This window comes from Leguminivora glycinivorella, chromosome 1, assembly GCF_023078275.1.
Source record: "Leguminivora glycinivorella isolate SPB_JAAS2020 chromosome 1, LegGlyc_1.1, whole genome shotgun sequence".
Classification (NCBI taxonomy): Eukaryota; Metazoa; Arthropoda; class Insecta; order Lepidoptera; family Tortricidae; genus Leguminivora; species Leguminivora glycinivorella.
Genome location: NC_062971.1, coordinates 1,037,381 through 1,059,679, shown reverse-complemented (window position 1 = coordinate 1,059,679; position 22,299 = coordinate 1,037,381). Strand labels below are relative to the sequence as shown.

At 42.5% G+C, this 22,299-nt stretch overlaps 2 protein-coding genes across 6 annotated transcripts in view; one reads left to right on the top strand and one right to left on the bottom strand.

The window, feature by feature from the left end:
* The window catches only part of LOC125231268 (glycerol kinase), a 55,990-nt gene that overhangs the window by 18,508 nt on the left and 15,183 nt on the right, over positions 1-22,299 (bottom strand). For all 5 annotated transcript variants that reach the window (XM_048136680.1, XM_048136691.1, XM_048136700.1 and 2 more), the window contains exons 2-7: positions 12,546-12,625; positions 9,601-9,757; positions 8,522-8,623; positions 7,933-8,150; positions 635-744; positions 76-181 (exon numbers count right to left, since the gene is read on the bottom strand). In XM_048136680.1, coding sequence (XP_047992637.1) covers positions 76-181; positions 635-744; positions 7,933-8,150; positions 8,522-8,623; positions 9,601-9,757; positions 12,546-12,620 — 768 coding nt within the window. In that variant the 5' untranslated portion in view covers positions 12,621-12,625. The remainder of the gene's footprint in view (positions 1-75; positions 182-634; positions 745-7,932; positions 8,151-8,521; positions 8,624-9,600; positions 9,758-12,545; positions 12,626-22,299) is intronic.
* LOC125231279 lies at positions 18,730-20,437 on the top strand. Its single transcript, XM_048136721.1, has 2 exons — positions 18,730-20,220; positions 20,300-20,437. Exon 1 carries the CDS (start codon positions 18,746-18,748, stop codon positions 19,961-19,963), a length of 1,218 nt encoding a protein of 405 aa, XP_047992678.1. The 5' UTR covers positions 18,730-18,745; the 3' UTR covers positions 19,964-20,220; positions 20,300-20,437.

Sequence of the window (22,299 nt, the reverse complement as noted above, 5' to 3'; positions counted from 1 at the left end):
ACCTCTTACAAAAAGTTTCAACAGATATGCAATAGGTAACATTAAAGGTGTAATACTGACAAAAGAAATACTCACTCCCGATATCCTAATTCCATCTAAGATGGATCCGTCTTTGACTACGCCGTACACTTCAGAACTGCTTCTTATTTGGGGCAAAGAGTCTCGATGGATTCCAAACAACCTACAAAGAAAACAGAACAGCACGTTTAAAAATATAAACTGAAATAGATATCATATAATTATATGAATAATAATAAGTTTTTTGCAAATAATTTTTGGCATAAGCTTTTATTTCCGATTATACCTTTCTTTTAACAGGCATCTATTGCTCTCCGAGACGTTTCTAAAAACCCCTTACTCGATGGGGACAGGCGGCATTTCATAACAGAGTTCCTATGACCACCTTTCTGTTCCATCATCAGATCAGCTCCATGATACCATAATATTGCATTGTCACGTGATTTACATATGTGTGCAAAATTTCAGCTCAATCGAAAACCGGGAAGTAGGTCAAATTTAGCTTCTACGTTTTGATCCAAACTAACATACTAACAAGGTAAGTTGAATAAAACTTGTAGAAATAAATTAAATTAATGGTATTTTAAATTAATAAACTTTTTTGATTGATTCTTACCTACAGAGCATGGGGTCCCAATTCAACGTTTCTAGGTTCATCAAGAGTGTCCGCGAAGCGTTAGTGACGTCAGTGATGTGGAGACCTCCGCGCGGACCGCCAGTTAAATTCTGCAATACAAACAGCAAGTTATTCTAAAGAAAAAAAGGTCTTGTCCCCTGTGTTACTTTATATAACATATAGAAAGGGTTCCTATTTTCAAGAATGTTGTTATTTAATTATTTACTGTAGTTATTACATTCCAATTTAAAATATTACACATTTTAATTAGACAGTAATGTCTCCTGCGTTACTTTGGTTCGAAAACAATGTGTTTTGTAAATTTCTCATTGAAGAATTTCTTTTTTAACTACGTTTCACAATATTTCAAATGCCGTCTCCCGTATCATCTGCTTTGTTTAAAAAAATACATCGTGCACATGTACCAAACTACATTTCTTTAAACTCATTTTTTTTTTCCAAAAATTTAATTTTTAGCACAAGCTTTTATCACCGACTGAACCTTTCTTTCAACAGTCATCTACTGCTCTCCGATACGTTTCTAAAAACCCCTTACTCGACGGGGATACGACGTTTCATAACAGAGTTCCTACGTCCACCTTTCTGCTCCATCATCAGATCAGCTCCATGATACTGTAGGGGCACGGCGGTGACGCATGCATTAGAGTCAGCAAATATGAACTTATTACTTTGGAGCTTTAGCTAACAGTCAGTCAGTCACTGAGCGCGAGGCATACAGCGCGCACACAAACTAGTAGTCGTACCGCGGCACCGCCTGGCCCTCACATAGTTTTGTGTACTTATAATTGTAACCTTCTGATCATATAAAGTCGGATTAAATACAGAGTTAATATCGGACATTTAAAGTTTAATTTATCTCCAGTAAAGGTTACCCATAGACTCTTTAAAGTTCGCCACAGTGAATCATTATAGTAACTATTTAACGTTTGGCAATAAACGTTAAAGTGGTGACCCCGACGTGATCTAATTGGTACCTGACGTGAACTTTAAACCGGTGTGGTGAACATCATTTAAGTCAGAGGAGCCAGGCGGGCTGCGAAGTTGTGAGGACTTTTGTGAATGAAAGTGACATTCCGTGCAGTGACAAGTGCGTAAATGAGCGATCGAGGATCCAGACCAGTGGGCGTGCCAGTTCTAGCGGGCGTGCCAGTGCCAGTGACCGTGCAAGTACAGGTACCGCTAGAGCGTCCAGCATCCAGCGCCGAGAGGTTGGAACAGCAGCCTACAGGGACAACTGAACAGAAAACAGCGACCATGGAGAGTGAACTAGCCGCGATTACAGTGTCAGCTAGGATATATCCTTTCTGGAAGGATATGCCTAAGCAATGGTTCAACCAGTTCGAGGCGATCGTGGGTCCCCAGAAGATGTCCAAAGAGGCAAAGTTCGACCTGGTAGTGGGCAAATTAGGCCGAGAAGAGCTGACCACGATAGGAGACATATTAGATAATACGGAAAGGAATTACGACACCCTGAAAGCTAGGCTCATCAAGGCGTTTCAGGAAAGCGCCGACCGGCAGTTTAACAAGCTAGTGAAAGAAATGGACTTAGGGGAACAGAAGCCGTCGCAGCTTTACAGAAGAATGGCTGAAGCGGCCAGAGACGCTAACGTCGCAGAAGAGACTGTCCGGAGGTTATGGTTGCAGAGACTCCCGACAGCATCGAGGGCGCTCCTCGCAATGGTACCAGAGAGCGCAAAGTTGGAGGAGCTGGCAGCGATGGCCGACAAGGTGCAGGAGTCCATGGGCTCGGGGGTGATAGCAGCTGTAGCAACCCCGGAGAGCCAGTTGACCACGGCGATAAATACTGACCTGATAAGTGGATTCCGAGATATGGCTTTGGAAATAAGGCAACTTAGGACTGAAGTGAACGAACTCAGGTCAAGGCCTCCGACGAGAGATTTCCGTCGGAACAGGAACCGGTCGCGTTCAAGGTCGCGCGGCACGAACAGGAATCCGAATTGGTTGTGTAGATACCACTTCAAGTTCCGGGAAAATGCACGGAGCTGTACCCAGCCGTGTGCCTGGGGCAGGCAGCAGCCGTCGGCAGGCGTAGCGCCGCCGACAGCATATACCTGGCAGCAGCAGTCGGCAGGCGCGGAGCCGCCGACCGCGTTCAGCTGGCAGCCACCGCAGGGAAACTAGACGCGGTGCACCCCGGAGCGGCTGGGGGGTGCGTGGAGCCGAGATCGGAAAGCCACCGCCTGTGTGTTTTAGACTTCAATAGTGGTATTAATTTTCTCGTAGACACCGGAGCAGACGTATCCATCGTACCAGCTAGTAGATTCAGTGCCACAGTGCGTCGCGAGTGTGGTTTAAAATTGTACGCAGCTAATAACACGGAAATTAAAACTTTCGGTACAGTGTCGCTAGAGCTCAATTTAGGACTGCGGAGAGCGTTTCGGTGGACATTTATATTGTGTGACGTGACTCGAGCCATCATCGGTGCAGATTTCTTAAGGACTCATAAGTTAATGGTAGATTTGGACAGTAGAATATTAGTTGATAAAGTGACAAACTTTAGATGCGTAGGGTCTATTGAGCATTGTGAACATGTGTCCATAAAATGTATTCGGGATGATAACCCATACCGTGACATCTTGATGCGTTACATGGACGTAGCAAACCCCGTATCGTTTAAAGAACCTGCTAAACACAGTGTAAAGCACTACATAGAGACATCAGGTCCTCCGGTATATGCGCGAGCTAGGCCGTTACCGCGAGATAGATATGAGCAGGCAAAGCAGGAATTTCGTAACATGCAAGCTTTAGGTATTTGCAGGCCGAGTAAGAGTCCTTGGGCCAGCCCTCTACACATAGTTCCGAAGAAGGACGGGCAGATCAGACCGTGCGGAGACTATAGGAGGCTGAACGCTGTCACGAAGCCGGACAGGTACCCGATTCCCAGGTTACAAGACTTCACGTACGGATTATCGGGTAAGTCACTATTTTCCACTTTAGATATCAATCGAGCATATCATGCCATAGAAGTCGCACCTGAGGACATCGAGAAAACGGCAATAATTACGCCTTTCGGATTATTTGAGTTCCCAAGGTTATGTTTTGGATTACGTAACGCAGCACAAACGTTTCAGCGTTTCATGAACGCTGAATTACAGGACATCGAGGCGATCACTGATAACCTAGGCGCAAAGTCTTCATTATTTTGTTACATAGATGATATAATAGTAGCTTCAGAGAACGATAGTGTGCATAGGGAACATCTTGCAAAAATTTTTGAGCGTTTCGAAAAAGTCGGTTTAACGATTAATTTGAGTAAATGTCAGTTTGGATTATCGCAGGTAGATTTTTTAGGTTATACAGTTTCAGAAAACGGATTACGACCACGCGACGACAAAGTAAAGGCTATTATTAACTATCCGAGACCCGAGACCGTTGAGCAACTTAGGCGTTTCTTAGGAATGGTTAACTTTTATAGAGCACATCTAGGTAAAGCCGCGGAGATACAGAATCATTTAAATAAGTTTTTGCACAACTCGAAGAAAAAAGATCAGACGAAAATTGAGTGGGACGCCGAGGCAGAGACCGCGTTCGAGCAGTGTAAGGAAAGCCTTAAAAGCGCCGTTACATTGTCATTTCCGGTACCGGACGTTCCACTAGCTCTTATGACCGACGCGTCTGGAACTTGTGCAGGTGGCGTGCTACAGCAACGCACGAATAACGTTTGGAGACCCCTCGGGTATTTCTCAAAAGCATTTTCAGAGGCTCAGAAAAAGTACAGTACATATGATAGGGAATTGACTGCAATATACATGGCTATAGCACATTTTAGAAACATGGTAGAAGGCCGGAGATTGATAGTGTATACGGACCATAAGCCCCTCACGGTAGCGTTAACAAAAGTAGGCTCAGCGAAAGAAACACCTAGGCGAGCGAGACAGCTAATGTTTATAAGCGAATTTACGAGCGAAATAGAACACATTAGCGGCTCTCAGAATATAGTTGCTGACGCGCTATCACGTGTAGAAACAATAGCGTGCCCTGTAGCAAGCGATTTCAAAGAAATTGCGCAAGCACAGGAAGCAGATAAGCAGTTCGCGGACCTGTTTACAACAGATAGAACAAAGTATAAATTGTTAGGCATGCCAAATTCAAACGTAAGGTTATATTGTGAAATATCAGGTGACGTGGCTCGACCGTATTACCAGAACAATTCAGGAAGATAGCGTTCGAGTCAGTACATAACGTTAGTCATCCTGGGATTAGGACCACGCGTAAGATGGTAGCCCAAAGATATTTTTGGCCAGGCATGAACAAAGATGTAGGCACATGGGCAAGGGCGTGCGTACAGTGCCAAAGGGCAAAGGTAAATAGGCACACGATATCGAAGTTAGGTAAATTTCAGGACGCGGAAAGGTTTAAGCATATTCATGTGGACATCGTGGGACCTTTACCCACGACAGCTCAAGGTTTTAGGTACATCGTTACTATGATAGATCGTCGCACTAGATGGCCGGAAGCCATACCAATTGTTGACATGACAGCGGAAACAGTATCTAAAGTTATTTATGAAAATTGGATTTGTAGATTCGGTTGTCCAAGTTTAATTACAACGGATCAAGGTAGACAATTTGAAAGCGATCTATTTAGGGGTTTGATGAAATTTCTAGGCGTTCAGAAGGTACGTACAACGCCTTATCACCCTCAGAGCAACGGGATCGTCGAACGTTGGCATCGGGTAGCTAAAAGTGCTCTAACAGCCAGGTTAGCAGACAACGCATCCTGGACGGACGAGCTTCCAACGGTTCTACTAGGACTCCGAGCAGCGTGCAGGTCAGACAATGAGGTAAGTGCAGCTGAGATGCTATACGGTCATGTATTGAGATTACCGGGTGATTTTTACGTTCAATCACAAAAAGTTCCGACGACCCATTTTCATATGTAGAAAGACTTAGATCTGTAGTTGACAGTCTACGTCCCGCGTCACGAGCGAATAGCGATTCAAGAAAATTATTTGTGCATAAAGAGTTAGAGTCATGTTCTCATGTTTTTGTAAGGAATGATATGGTACGTAAACCGCTTACTCCTAATTATGACGGACCATATTTAGTTTTGAATAGAAGGCCTAAGACTTATAAAATTCAGTTACCTAACAGACAAGTAGAGATATCCATAGATAGGTTAAAACCAGCATTTTTGTTAAATGAACAGCCAGAAGTAGAAAGTTCCTCTGAAAAGACAGGTAATAGTAATACAGGTTTGAGCACAAATGAGCCTAAACAGCCTTTAGTGCAACAAACGCCGACACCTGTGACTCGTACCACGCGGAGCGGGCGAGTTATAAATAGGCCAGTTAGATTTTTGCTTGATGGATAGTTGTCACATACAGGTAGTACCACAGTCAATATATGGGAGTACAATGACTTTAAGAATATCTATGTCGAGAGCTAAGGAGTAAAGTTACTTGCGCGGAGGGTTTCCCGCAAGTGATCATTTCTTAATTCAGGTTTTCCTAAGTGCAGGAAACCCGGGTCCACTACATTTGTCTTTTAACTTAGTATCTCCTGGATGGAGACTGGACCCTGGGAATGGAAATTCCCTAAAGTAGGACGTTAGTCACTCCACCGGGTGGATGGCTACATTCAAACATAATTACTTATCGCTAAAGTTTTTTTCAGTTTCAAGTCGGGCTCTATATAAGAGTTCCGCAACTTAGTTAAAGTACGGCAGGTCGCGTAGGTACTGTGACGATGTTTAATTGCTAAGTATGCGTATCAAGGTGGTACGTGATATGTCATAAGTAGTAAATATACTGATTCATGATTGTTGTAGCATATTTAAACAGATGTTTTTTTTAAATACATGTATTAAATCCAAATTCATCTCGAAACGTATTAGACGTTAGAGTATCACATAGTGTCAGAACTCAGAACATCTTGATTGTGTAACAATGGGATTATCTCAAGGAAAGCAGGACGATAGTAACTCTCACAGTGCTATAGCTATAGCAAAAGTAGAAAATTTGTCTAATCAAGTGGAGTCAAAACTAAATTATGTCGGAATTGGACTCATCGTTTTGGGAATAATTTTGTTTTTGGCAATATGTTACATTGTAAGAACGAAATGTAAGCAATGTGCAAGATCGTGGGTACAGAGAACTGTGGAGAACATACCACCCACAGCGATCAAAGTCCATACTGTTCCTGCTAACCCACAACAAGTGTATTAACAATAAGTGTCATTATGTGAAGAAACATGTTTAGCTTGTGTTATTAAGTTTTAAGTTCTCAGAACTAGATGTATGTTATTATAAATGAAACAGTGTTTGTGTAATGTAATGTAATGTAACTAGAGCGGATATGATTTCGCAACTCTTGTTTACCATATGAACGTTAGCTTGGTAAGCGTTCCTTGAACCTTTAGCACTGTAAGGTTTGTGTTACATTGTTAGCAAATACTTGGCTATTATTAGCTTTGATTATTTTTTGTATGATGTTGTATTAATTTGGACCTTTTCTTTTCTTTTTGAAAAAAAGAAAAGGGGGGGAATGATGTAGGGGCACGGCGGTGACGCATGCATTAGAGTCAGCAAATATGAACTTATTACTTTGGAGCTTTAGCTAACAGTCAGTCAGTCACTGAGCGCGAGGCATACAGCGCGCACACAAACTAGTAGTCGTACCGCGGCACCGCCTGGCCCTCACATAGTTTTGTGTACTTATAATTGTAACCTTCTGATCATATAAAGTCGGATTAAATACAGAGTTAATATCGGACATTTAAAGTTTAATTTATCTCCAGTAAAGGTTACCCATAGACTCTTTAAAGTTCGCCACAGTGAATCATTATAGTAACTATTTAACGTTTGGCAATAAACGTTAAAATACCATAATATTGCACTGTCACGTGATTTGCATGTGTGCAAAATTTCAGCTCAATCGGAAACCGGGAAGTGGGTCCAATTTAGCTTCTACGTTTTGACCCAAACTAACATACTAACAAAGACATATATAACTCCGTATAAACAGATGAAGTCTAAGAAAAAAACGTAGCTCAGAACCATATAGAAAAAGGTACGGTGGCCTAGATGGGGACGCTCGGCTAGATGGCGCTAATATTAATATTTGCCATTTTAACACATATCGAGCTAATATTATGGGGCAAATTGTCAAAACTGAGGTTCAAAAGTTTTAAGCTTGTGTCGAGAGATGGCAGTCTATGCACTGTGATTACACATTTTACTTCGTCAGTAACTCTCTATAATACTCCATCCTCTTTTATACTAACAAGGCAAGTTGAATAAAAGCTTGTTGACTTACCCACACGATCCATGAGTCCACGGTCCCGAACATGAGCCTCTTGTCCCTGCCGGCGCGCCGCACAGTTTTAGCGTTGTCCTTGAGCCAGCGCATCTTCAGCGCGCTGAAGTACGGGCTGATGGGCAAGCCGGACACCGCCTTTAAGTAATTCTTGTTCTGGTCCGGGACTTTCGCGAGGATGGCATCTACTGTCACGTCTGTGCGGATGTCGTTCCATGCTGTGGAAAAGCAATTGAATGCCATATAACCAATAGTGATCCAGGAGAATGTAACCATGGCAACGAGTGACAAAAAAGTTCCATTACTCTCTGGTATGGTTAATGGTAAGTTGTCGGAGCTCGGACCGTTAACATCTCCAGCATTTGAGGATCTCGTAGAGAGGTGAAACATATATTATGTTGAATGTCAATATTTTTTTCTGGTGGACGTTTGTTACGTTTATTTTTTACAGTAAAAAATACGCAAGTAAGTATAACAGGATTAACAGGTTAACACTGATTGACTAGCACGTTATCTGTTCGTGGATTAGCAATGTAATTTTCTGGATTTTAGTTTAGTTAAAGTTTGTTTGTTTGTTTTTGTGACATACCTATGGCTGGATGTAAGGGCTCTCCCGTGAACCTGTCCCACGCTATCGTCGTCTCTCTCTGATTGGTGATGCCCAGCGCCACGATGTCATCTTTGGAGTAACCTGGAAATAATTCGATTTGACAGATATAGACATTTTCGTTGTGTAAATTGATAGTTCTTCCCCCATACAAAAGCATGACAAAGAAAACTTCTAAAGAATACCCTATGGTATGGCAATTATCTCTCGTTAGCCAGAAGACACGTATGTTTATCATAACATTTTATCATAATTTCCGAATAAACTAAAAAAAAGTTTTCATTAATTACACGTTTTGTGTATTATGTGAAGGTAACCAAGGAGACAAAACATGACTATTTGTGACAAATTCCTATAGCGTGCATTACCCCGATTACAAAACATGACTATTTGTGACAAATTCATTGGGGTAATTTCGAAAGTCGCATAAAAATCACCATATATTATTTATTTCTGTCATATCAAGATTCCCCTTTCGAAATTAGCCGAGCATTTTTGTGCTTCGAAGTTACCCCAATGCACCCTAATACATATAATATTAATAGTAAGACAGGTAGGTATATATTTAAACGAAAAAATTAGAAGTATAAAAAATGCATTTGGAATTGTATTCCACCCTAGGGAGACACGCGTAATGATTGTGAAGCCAAATAAGCGTATCTTGATTGAACAGTTCATATATGTAGATATTTGCAATGCGAGGATTAATTCTCTGCATCGAATGTTACGCAAATAGGCCGATTGTTTTACGAAATAACTAGTACTTTATTTTATACAGAAGATTTAGGAATGTCCTCCTAGTACTTTTGCAGTTTGCTGTAAATCGCCATAAAAATCGCGACGTACAACTGAAATTTGACTAAATATTGGTAATTATATTATGAACAAGAGTGAACAGACATCTTCTGGGCGAGCTCACTCCATCGTAGCCCACGTCTTTGCCTTTGGCTAGTCTGCGGCCAAGAGTAAGCCCATCTATAATAATAATAATAAAAAAAGAATATTGCTCAGTCATGTAAACTTCAATTAAATACATAAGATATTATAAATTGAAATGTTACCTTTAACAGCCAGTTGTTCTATGGCCTTCTCAGCGCATAGTTTGATGTGGTGTATGATCTCCAAGGGATCCTGTTCGGACCACCCCTCTTGTGGCTGCACCTCGGTCTTGTCCAACTGGTACGCGGCGAGCTCTTCTGATCTCTCTGCTTCGTATATCTGAAAAAAAAATAGGATATATCTTGAGAAAAGAAGAAAATTGGATGATCACAACTTTCAGATTTTAATCCATTCATTGCCTACGTTCGCATCTTTTTTTTTTAATTATTATAAATTTGGTACCAATATGGGCCCCCCTACATTACGCTTGGCCAAAAATGAATAAGGGTTTGCTAAGACTAAATAATCGCTCCTAAAGGAAAAAAAAGTGCGTCCAAAGGCAAAGACGTGGCCTACGATGGAGTGAGCTCGCCCAGAAGATGCCTTGTCACTCTTGATTTGAAGGTTGCCGGATTATACGAGCTCGGAAATATGAGCCGGCAAGGAATTTCACTCCTTGGCAGTGCGCATAAGAAAAGAAGAAGCAAAGCGCTTCGGGAATATCTACCAAGTAAGGATGGAAACCGGCCGTGTGTCTAAGAGTCCGATGGTAGAATGAGGACGGTGGAATAAGCTCGTATAGGCAGTGTGGTCTCCACATTGTCCTGACCGGGTGATTCCGGCTCCATTCGGTTACATTGCTAAGTGAGCATTTCTTTTTTTTTGCCACTTTTATGAAATGTGATATTTTTGAAAAAAAAATGCTATTTCTACTCAGAATCACTAGCTTGGGGACGGTGGAATAAGCTCATTAGATTTTCGTGAAGCGAATTCGCGTTTTCGGCAAAGCGTGAAGAATGGTTAAGAAGGCAACAATTTTTGGCACTTGGTCGACTCTACTCTTTTGTCTTATTAATAAGATTTTACTCGTATTAATGAAAAAAAAAATTGATTAGCTTATTTGGTTATTTATCAGTCAATAATCAAAATATAATTATGTTTTAAGCGAAAGAGAAGCGTTTTGTGGACCCGGTTAATAGGGTGTATTAAATCGCGTCAATATAATATTATAAATATTATCAACCGGATCCCTTTGTTATGCATAATGATTAAAATAGAAGTCATAATGTAATGATTGCCAGATTATCATTAGTCATAATTCTGAAACAGTTAACTTTCCAGGGTTTTCATTAAGGTCATCTATAGATAGGTTAGGTTAGGTGACAATCCTGAAAAGTAATGCGTTTCTGAGAAAAACCAAATAATAACTAACAAAAATGTAAACAAACAATACATTATGACTTAAGACTTTATGGGAAGCAATAGACCTATTAGATAGATAGATATATCTTTATTTGCATTCCAATATGTTACATGGGCATATACATAATGGACCCTGGAAAGGGTGTAGCAAAACATTGTTTACAAACATCTTACATTACTAGTAATAACGACATCAACAATTATCAACAATGAATATATAACTAGAGCCATTTATTATAAATATGGCAGCAAGTGAATAATGACTAATTGTTATTGACACTAGTTATGACGGGTTAGAATAGTGGCGTGACAAGACGGTTGACATCGTAACGTTTTTATTATAAATATGGCAGCAAGTGAACAATGACTAATTGTTATTGACACTAGTTATGACGGGTTAGAATAGTGGCGTGACAAGACGGTTGACATCGTAACGTTTTTATTATAAATATGGCAGCAAGTGAACAATGACTAATTGTTATTGACACTAGTTATGACGGGTTAGAATAGTGGCGTGACAAGACGGTTGACATCGTAACGTTTTTATTATAAATATGGCAGCAAGTGAACAATGACTAATTGTTATTGACACTAGTTATGACGGGTTAGAATAGTGGCGTGACAAGACGGTTGACATCGTAACGTTTTTATTATAAATATGGCAGCAAGTGAACAATGACTAATTGTTATTGACACTAGTTATGACGGGTTAGAATAGTGGCGTGACAAGACGGTTGACATCGTAACGTTTTTCATGAATTGCGTTATGTAAGTAACGTATGTACGTAAATTGGCATGTTTCCTAATTGTTTGTGTTTTGCATTGTCGCTTGCTCATTGAACTACAGATTTGTCATTTAAAGTTACGATTTATCAATATGTATGTAGGTTTGTCTGGAAGAGATCGCTTCGTCTACGTCTACATTTAGTCGATGGTTTTATTTTTGTATATTTCCCCTGAAATGTGACAATAACGATTATTCTACACTAATAAATAGCTCATATTATGAACATTTCTTTGTTGTTCTTTATATTTATTTTCATGTTAGTATAATTATCAGTTAAAAATGTTGGCATAAAACTTCTTTTTAATTTTTTTGCTTGTCATTCTCATCATCATCAGGGAACAATGGTAGGTATTCCGGACCTTTGGAGCCGAAGCCAACACTTAAACACCCCTTAAACACTTCAGTGAAATTTAGGGGGTACACCGAGCGGAGCGAAGCACGACAAGCACGTATATTAGGCACTGGTCCCACCAAAAGCGAGGAACCGTTGAGCTTTTGGCGATAGAAACGAACAAAAGATCGCTCTCGTGTAAATAAAAGAGACGCGATTAGAGACGAGCGAGCGAGATATAGTCAACGTATAAATCACTTGCTCTCTCTTTTATCTACACGGGACGGGAGCGACTACAGATCTTTTGTTCGTTTCTATTGCCGATAGTTCATCGCGTACTCGTTTCTGCTGGGACCAATGGGACCAGTGCCTTAGTCCGTTTTCACATTATCCGATCCGATATCGGACGTCGGCAGGATTTCAATAAAAAAAAATCCAAGATGGCGCCTGTAATGTATGGGATATCGGTCCGACATCCGATATCGGATCGGATAATGTGAAAACGCACTTATAGGCTGCGCCCGCCAGGGTGTGATAAATGTTTGCTTATTATTATAGCCTGATGATGCTGGATGATGGCGACTCACCACCACCCGGACGGTCTTGGTGCCGTCGTCGATGACACCGACCAGCGACCGCCGGCTGCCATCCTTCACCGGCATGTCGCCTGGAAACAAACAAACATTCACAAGTGAAAAAAAAGCACTATGTCAACAAACGGATCTCCTTCATAAGAATCTTCTTTAAAGAAGGTACATATTTTTATGGTAACTCAGGAGACAATAATCATCATCATCATTCGCCTGCCCTTATCCCATTCATTTGGGGTCGGCGCAGCATGTCTTCCGCTTCTATACCTCCCTATCATCCGTCATCTCACCATTCACTTGCTTTCGCTTCATATCATTTCTCACACAATCCATCCACCTTTTCCTCGGTTTTCCTCAGACAATAATATTTAAGTATTAATTAATAAAATATTTTAAACTATGTTCAAGTCTTTTGGTACTGAATCTTGAGCAGTTTCATGTGCTCTGCCTACCGCTTTATGGAATATAGGCGTGATTGTATGTATGTACGTAATGTGTATTAAGTCTCAGATTTTAATTTTCTTTTTTCTTTATTGGGGGAAAAAACATACACAGACCAATAATATTTACAGACAAGTTATACAATCTTACTTATAGCCTACATCCTAACACAATTCCCACTAGGAGGTACGACAGTAGTTTTAAAGGGACAGCAGATGATAGAATAATATCAAATCACATCTACCTTATTGATATATTTATAAATAATTATGAGAAAATACTTCCGATATTAATTAATTCATTGCAATTAACTTCGAATGATTTATAGATATCAGACCTCCGGCGTATTATCGATATACGATAAATTCATTTATATAAATAACACGTAATTATAATTAACATTAAGCTCGCAAACGTCGCAAATATGCCGGTCTCCTGCACAACCACATATTTGCGGCGTTTGCGGTGGAAACCCTAGGGCCATGGAGCGGCGATGCCCTTAACCTTTTCCGCGTATTAAAAAAAAACTCCGGGAGACCTCAGGTGACCCTAGGGCTGGCTCATTCCTTGGCCAAAGAATTGGCATTGCTATTCAGCGAGGGAATGTAGCCAGCCTCATGGGCACACTTCCACAGGGGACGGACTTGGGGGACCTTAGATAGTTTTTATTTATTTTAGTTATATCTTTTCATTTTGCTAGTTTTAAGATTTAGTTTAATTTAGGTTGTATTTTAGTAGTTTTAGTAATTTATTTTATTCTTTTAATCGATTGTTAAAGTTTGTGTATATGATACAAATTTATATAAATATTAGGTATCATTAACATTACATTTTTATTTTATTGCAGTTTCTTCGTCACATTCAGAAATCAAATATTAATATTGTTTTACGGACAGGTGGCCACGGTCAACCGTAAAATATGTAAAGAGATTATCAGGCTCTATAGCTCTGAAACTATTTTAGATTCATTTTACTAATTCCAACATATTTATTTTAGCTGACCTAACACTCAAAAGACCATGCACCATATCATCGTCCTTGCGTTATGCCGGCAGTTGCCACGGCTCATGGGAGCCTGGGGTCCGCTTTGACAACTAATCCCAAGATTTGGCGTAGGCACCAGACCATGCACCATATGTCTATAGCAGCCATACTCAAAGTGTGCTCCGCGGAACCCTAGGATTCCATAAAGCCTCTCTGGGGGCTCCGTGTGAATATTCCTCCATAGTCGGATAGTTCAACACTTATTAAAATAAAAATTGCAACAAACTATTTTTTTTTCATTTACTTAATTTAAGGGTTCCGTCAGATATTTTGGTTTCCAAAAGGGTTCCATGGGAAAATAAGTTTGAGAACCGCTGGTCTATAGAAAATCAGGCAATCTTCGATTTTCTTAAGTACTACGACAATTTTCCATTTACCAAAGACGCCGCGCTGTCATTAAGATACGCCTATCGCAGATCCGTGATATAAAGCATGCTTATGCTGCTTATCCTCTTGACATTCCGATTAGGTCGTAAACTTGTTAACAATAGAAGCGATAATCCCTTAATGCGGTGTCAGACTAGACGTAATATACCAATCATAGTGATCAACCTAGTCGACATGACAACCGTTGACGCTAGACTCCGTTCGAAACGCAGTCTGGCCCTGTCGCGCCAATACGAAAGAGCGATAGAGATAGCTAGCTACGGTAACGATATTATGGTAAGCGTTTGTGCATTTGGTTACGTACTTAGTCGAGAAAATACTAGAATTATCCCACTCAGGCCTTGGCGGTTTGTTAAGGAAAACCGTCGACCGCAATAAATATCACTTTATGACATAAAATCATCTATAATTTTCTTTATCAGAGCTGCAATAAAAGATAGAAGTGATACCAGATAGCACGCTAATAGATAATATTTTGTGCATAACAAAAATAGTTGATAAAAGAAAAAATAATGCACTTACACAAAACAAATTACATTTATAAGTCAATCATGGCTTTATCAACAGATAGTAAACTACTACTATTAGTAAACTTAAACTTTCAATTATTATTAAATACTAGCTTTTACCCGCGGCTTCGCCCGCGTAATAAAAGTATTCTTATTGAAACGTTTACAAAAAATAAGATTTTCATTTGGATCCGTAGGTTTCTTTCTAGGTACATCTGTCCGCGATTATTTCGATTAAGGTAAAGCGGGGCAATTCTCGACTGGGGGGCCATTGTAACTGATCTATTTGCTGTACGGTCAGCCAAGAACCTTACACTGCTTTTTGGCAGACTGTACCTTACACAAATTACTATTGTTTTAAAAGAAATTCTTGCAATGATTGTAGAATTGTTACACAGCGTAGGTAGTAGGTACGAATATGTATGTATTTTACCTATATAAATAATATATTGGGGAAACTTCATACAACCCACATAGCCAGTATCTCGACGCTATGGTCGGTAGGGTAAAAAGTACTTCCTTGCATTATCGCTTACAATTTTTTCCATTTTGCTTATACTTATTGCAAACGTAAACATATGAAAGGCAAGCAAACAACGATCTTCTTACAGCATATTGAATGTAATAGTTATTACGGATGCAGGATACTCGCTGATGCCTACTTACTAATCCATTCCCACTGAGCCACCTGCATTTTACACTGCCTAGATATCGATTGCCGACCGATTATTCCGACCCCAATCCCTATTCTTATCCCCGGCCCTATCTCTATCCTTGTCCCCGACCCCGTCCCTGTCCCTGTCCCTCCCCTATCCCTGTCCCTGTCCCTCCCCTATCCCTATCCCTATCCCTATCCCTATCCCTATCCCTATCCCTAACCCTATCCCTTCCCTATCCCTATCCCTATCTCTATCCCTATCCCTTACCTATCCCTATCCCTAACCCTAACCCTATCCCGTTCCTGTCACTGTCCCTGTCCCTGACCCTGTCCCTGTCCCTGTCACTGTCCCTGTCCCTGACCTTGTCCCTGTCCCTGTCCCTGTCCCTGTCCCTGTCCTTGCCCCTGTCAAATTATCACGCTAGGAGGTGAACTTTGAAAAATCCTTTCTTAGTGCTCCTCTAAGGAACTTCCGTGTCGATTTGAAATCTCTTGAACCAGAAGTAAAGATAAAAACTAAACCTATACTTATGGCTATTTTGGATATTTTAACCCCGTTGCTCAACAACAGGGGAGAAAATTTCTTTTCCACCTCATTAGATTTTAAAATCGTTGTATTTATCGTGATCAGCGACCCGATAAACCATAAAAACGATACCCATATTGTGTTTTTGACTTAACCCCCTTTGCACCCCTTTAGGGATCAAATTTTCAAAAATATCTGAAACATGTATTTAGTCATATGTCTTTAGGAATCCTCCTGTGAAGTTTCGAATAAAATAGTCAAACTAATCTTGTTTCCCCATACAAACTTTGAACCCCCATTTCACCCTTTTAAGAGGAGAATTTTGAAAAATCCTTTCTTAGTGCTCCTCTACGCCATATAAGGAACATATGTGCCAAATTTGAAATTTCTAGGACCAGCGGTTTCGGCTGTGTGTTGATATGTCAGTTAGTCAGTCAGTCAGTTTCTTCTTTTATATATTTTTTGATATTTAAACCCCATTGCACTATAACGGGGAGAAGATATTTCACTTCCGCCTCGTTAGATTTTAAAAGCGTTGTATTTATCGTGATCAGCGACCCGATTAATCATAAAAACGATACCCATATTGTTTTTTTACTTTATCACCCCCTTTTCACCCTTTTAGGGGTTAGATTTAAAAAAAACCTGAAACACGTCTTTAGTCATGTGTTTTTAGGATCCCTCCTGTGAAGTTTCGAATAAAACAGTGAAACTAACATTGTTTCCCCATACAAACTTTGAACCCCCATTTGACCCCCTTAGGAGGCGAATTTTGAAAAATCCTTTCTTAGTGCTCCTCTACACTATATAAAAAACCTACGTGCCAAATTTGACATCTCTAGGACCAGCGGTTTCGGCTGTGCGTTGATATGTCAGTCAGTCAGTCAATATTTTCTTTTATATATTTTTTTGATATTTAAACCCCATTGCACCACAACAAGGGAGAAGGTATTTCACTCCCGCCTCGTTAGATTTTAAAAACGTTGTATTTATCGTGATCAGCGACCCGATAAACCATAAAAACGATACCCATATTGATTTTTTGACTTTATCACCCCCTTTTCACCCTTTTAGGGGTGAAATTTTCAAAAAACCTGAAACACGTATTCAGTCATATGTCTTAAGGAATCTTCCTGTGAAGTTTCGAATAAAATAGTCAAACTAATCTTGTTTCCCCATACAAACTTTGAACCCCCATTTGACCCCCTTAGGAGGTGAATTTTGGAAAATCCTTTCTTAGTGCTCCTCTACACTATATAAGGAACCTACGTGCCAAATTTGAAATCTCTAGGACCAGCGGTTTCGTCTGTGCGTTGATATGTCAGTCAGTCAGTCAGTCAGTCAGTCAGTCAGTCAGTCAGTCAGTCAGCTTCTTCTTTTATATATTTAGAAGACTAGTTAAAATTGGCAATGAGGACATTGACTACATAGGTACGTAAAAAAAATATAAACGATGCCTCTTACTTGTCTAGTAGGTATTAAAGTCTCCTGGGTACTCTTTAAATCCTAGTAAAACCATATTTTATTATGACTTAAAAACAGCAAATAGTACATTACGATACAAGTGCGTAAAAAAGGCAGTTCGAAACGAGTGGCGATAAATTAAAACACGACCGAAGGGAGTAGACGACACGACAAAAAAAAACACCATCTGTACTGAAAAATATTTTTTCAGTACAGATGGTGTTTTTTTACGCACTAGTGCGAGAAGTGGTTCATTATATGCCAGGTCGAAACTTCGAAGGTCCATCTGTACTGAAAAACGTCGTTCGATACACGTGCGAAAAGGGAACTTCCGAACTTCCTCTTTTTCGCACTTGTATCGAAATGTACTATTTTCAATATACTTTTACGTAATCAGGCGAAAACAACACAGACATGTTAATCTATAGAGTATCTGTGCATCAGGTCATTCTACTCGAAAACAACATTTTCTGACTTTTAATTATGAAGGCATAAGTTCAATATAGCAGTAATTGTTTTGACATGCAGTAAGGTTTGAATTAACTCAGCCTCCTTCGAGTATCATTCATCCATGGTACACGAAGGAGTCGGTCACAAGCCCGACTAAAATGAGGAGTGCAATGGCCGTTTTGTCGTCTCGGGGTAACCCGTCATGGCAACTCGCCCCAAAACCCCCAGGGTCAAGGTGGGAGGACGTGCCGAGGACCCTCACAGCCGGCTGTGGGCAGCGGGGGGTGGTGCTGATTGGGCTCGCAAGCGGGAGAGGGGAGGGGGACAGGACCTGTGTTGTGTCTGGTTTGGCGGGGAGGGGTGGTTGTCGCGGAACCCCGGGGTGTCGGGGAGAGATACCCTAGGGGTGAAACACTTCTACTCTGACCTGTCGACTGGAGTGGTGGGGTATATGTGTGCAAGTGCTAGCCCCGGGAGCCCATGAGCGGGTTCCTAGGGGTGAGCCGACGCGCACATTCCCGCCACAACAGGCAACACAGGAGCTGTCTTACCATGCTTGCGAGCCTACTCAGCACAATCGCTGTCGTTAACGACTATGCGCAGGGGGGTGGCGCCACTGTCGTAGGAGTAAATTTAGCTGGGGTCTGTATGGGAGCTCTGCAGCTACCCCTAGTTTTTATCTCACCACGCTGAAATAGCACCTTTTACAGTTACTAATATGGAGAATTCTTTCAATACAAATATCAAAACTAAAACCAACACCGCGTCAGCGGCGAAGAGACCCGAAAGGGTAGAAGTGCGTGAGGGCGGGAAGTCTGCTGACGGACCCCCGATCGCTGTAGAGAGTGGGCTTCCGAGTTCCGGTGAGGAGCAGAGCAGTCTACAGAGAAGAACTGGGCAGGGTACTCCGGATGTCCTACAACTGGAAGGCCTGTCGCTAAGTGAAGAAGCGGAGCTGCTGCGTTCACCGAAGAGGGAGGTAACCGAAAGGGAGGCCACACCTGCGGAGAACGGGCCGTTCTATAAGTATCAGTCTAAGGCCCAGAAAAAGAAGGCTAAGGTTCTGAGGAGAAAAGCTGCGATTGCTGGGGAAAGGGGTGGTGTTCCGGTGGTGGAATTTAAGGGGGACGCCAAACCTGGCCCGAGCAAACGCGGCCTCAAGCTGAAGAGGCAGAGTACTGATGAGGGTCGTTCGGAGCGTCCTCCGGCGAAGCGCCAGAATCAGGGCAGGGCGGCTGCAGACGGACCACGGAACGTCGCTAGGGCGAACCGAGGTCTGGCTGTGGCTGTCGGTCGTGAGGATGGGGCTCCGGTGGACGAGGCTCTGGCGAAGCTCATCAGGAAGAAGCTTACGCAGTTGATAGAGGTGGTCGTCCTGCAGGTAGTACGGGGGGAGCCAGGCGTAGTAGCACCAAGGTTCGCTGCGTCGGGTTTGGTGTCGGAAGGATTTTTCCTTGTGACACCAAAGTCGACGGAGTCTAGGGACTGGCTGCTAGGTCAGGACTTCGGGGTGCTGGACGGACACCGAATCATCGTGCGTAAGCTGGAGCAGACTAGGGTGCAAGTTTGGGTTCCGGGTGATGCGGATACGGAGTATGTAAAGGAATTCCTTTACGCTCAGAATCCGGATCGCCGGGATCTCAAATTCCTGGAGTGGAAGGCTGCGGGCAGGGATGCTCTAGAGTTAGGTACCCGGTTGACCTTTTTGGTCCCGGATGGAGTAGAGGAGATCTGGGGCGAAGAGAAGACGAAGGTCATGGACTTCTCCGCCACCAGTGTGAGAGTTAGGATTTTGAGGGCCAACATCACTCAACAACCCTCAGAACCTAACAATGAAGAACCCGAACTGAGAAAGGAGGGCACGGCACCGAGCGGCGTCAATACGGAGGAGAAGGAGGGTATGGACGTCGTCGACGGGGGCGAGCTCTCCGAGTAACAGTCCGGGGACAACAACACTACACACAACTATCACTATGAACACACAAAGAACACTACACAAGCACCTACACACAAACACACACACAAACATATGCCAAGTAAACCTCCAACACTGCAAGGACGCAATGTCTGAGCTAGGACAATATGTTAGGAGGGCCAAAGTTGAAATAGCACTGCTGCAAGAACCTTATGCATGGAGGAACCGGGTGGCAGGCCTGGGACATCTGGGGGGAGCTCTGTACTATGAGGGAAATGGTGAGCTACCTCCTAGAGCATGCATATATGTGAGTAATAATGTGAGAAATATGGGATGTTTCATGACCATGTGTTGCAGAGACCTTGTCGTGGTGGAGACCTACTTCATCAATGACGAAGGGAAGAGATGCAAGGTGGCGCTGGCGTCCTGCTATCAGCCGGGCGACGCAGAGACACCTACAAAGGAATTGGAAGAGACGGTTCTGAGGTATAGAGGTAGGAATATACCCCTGATAGTTGGTTGCGATGCTAACTCACATCATGAGGTGTGGGGTAGCACCGACACCAACGAAAGGGGGGAATCTCTATTAGAATTCATAATAAGCAATGACCTGGAAATTATAAACACAGGTGATACACCGACGTTTATAACAAGGGCGAGGAGAGAAGTGCTGGACATTACTGTAGCATCGAGAGAGATATCAGGCAAGGTAAAATGTTGGAGGGTGGACGAGGAGGACAGCATGTCTGACCACCGAAGGATACTCTACAGCATTGACTGTCGGGTAGAAAAGATGAAGGTAAGAAATCCACGCAAAACAGACTGGACGAAGTTCGGAGAGGAGCTAGAGGACTTCCGTCTCGGGTGGTAGGTACGAAAGTATTGACGACCTGGACAAAGGAGCACTCAGGCTGAAGGAGGTAGTAACAGCAGCATACCACAAGGCATGTCCAGAGAAACTCGTGCAGGCAGGTAAAGGACAGCCATGGTGGAGCAGAGAATTACAGAAGGTAAGGAAGAAGGTTCGCAAGGCTATGAGGGTGGCGGTAAAGAAAGGCGACACTCATAGCTGGGACGAGTATAGAGAGGTCAGAAATAAGTATACCAGACTAAGAGAGAGAGCTAGACAGGAGGGCTGGAGAAGATTTACAGAAGACATTGACAGTTACTCAGAAGGTGCGAGGGTGGTAAAGCTATTAGCTGGAGACCGGGCGTGCCAACTGGGGAGCCTAAGAGTAGACGGTGACTTAATCACAGAGCCGGAGAGGGTACTGAGTACAATGCTGAGCACACATTTTCCGGGCTGTGAGGAGGTGACAGAGATAGATGAGCAGGTAAGCCGGGGGAGGCCGACTGGGGAGGTGCGGCGGAAGTGGTGGAGGAGAGCAGGATGGAGTGGGCGCTCTTCTCCTTTGCACCCTTCAAGTCTGCGGGCCCGGACGGGGTCCTACCGGTACTACTGCAGAAAGGGTATGAGCATATAAAAGATGACCTACTGGAACTGTACAGGGCAAGTATCGCTCTCAGACACATTCCAAAGGTGTGGAGAGAGGTAAGGGCGGTTTTCCTACCTAAACCAGGCAAGAAATCATACCAAGAGGTAAAATCATTTAGAAGCATAAGTCTATCGTCTTTTGTCCTAAAAACCCTAGAGAAGGTGATAGACAAGCATATAAGAGAGAAGGTCAACGGCAGTGGAGACCCGCTTCACGGGAATCAGCATGCATATATGGCTGGGAAGTCAACGGAGACGGCTCTTCACAACCTAGCTGTGAGGGTGGAAAGGGCCCTAGAATCAAAACAGTATGCTCTAGGCTGCTTCTTCGACGTGGAGGGGGCCTTTGACAGGGCTACCTTCCAAGCCGTTGAGGAGAGTCTGGTGAGAGAAGGCATCCGACCGACATTAGCGCAGTGGATAGGCAGTATGCTAAGGTGCAGGTCTATAACGGCGGAGTTGGGAGGTATAACAAAGACGATTAGTCCCAGGAGGGGTTCCCGCAGGGAGGCTGCTTGTCACCCTTGATGTGGTGTCTACTTCTGGACTCTATGGTAAGAGAACTCAACAGGGGAGGCCTGTACATGCAGGCCTACTCTGATGACGGAGTACTACTGGTGAGAGGTATGGTCCTCAGTGTCATGAGGAACATAATGGTAAGAGGTCTCAGACAGGTACTGGGATGGTGCAGAGGGAGAGGACTGGATCTCAATCCGTCAAAAACTAAGCTGGTGTTATTCACTAACAAGAGGAAAAAAGAGCTGGAACCCATAAAAATAGAGGGTGTAGAACTAGAAATGGTAGACGAGTTCAAATATCTGGGCATTACTCTTGACAGTTCGCTCAGATACAGGACTCATAT

Coding starts and splice junctions, on each gene's coding strand:
- LOC125231279 (XM_048136721.1), top strand. CDS start 18,746: ATGGAGAATTCTTTCAATACAAATATCAAAACTAAAACCAACACCGCG.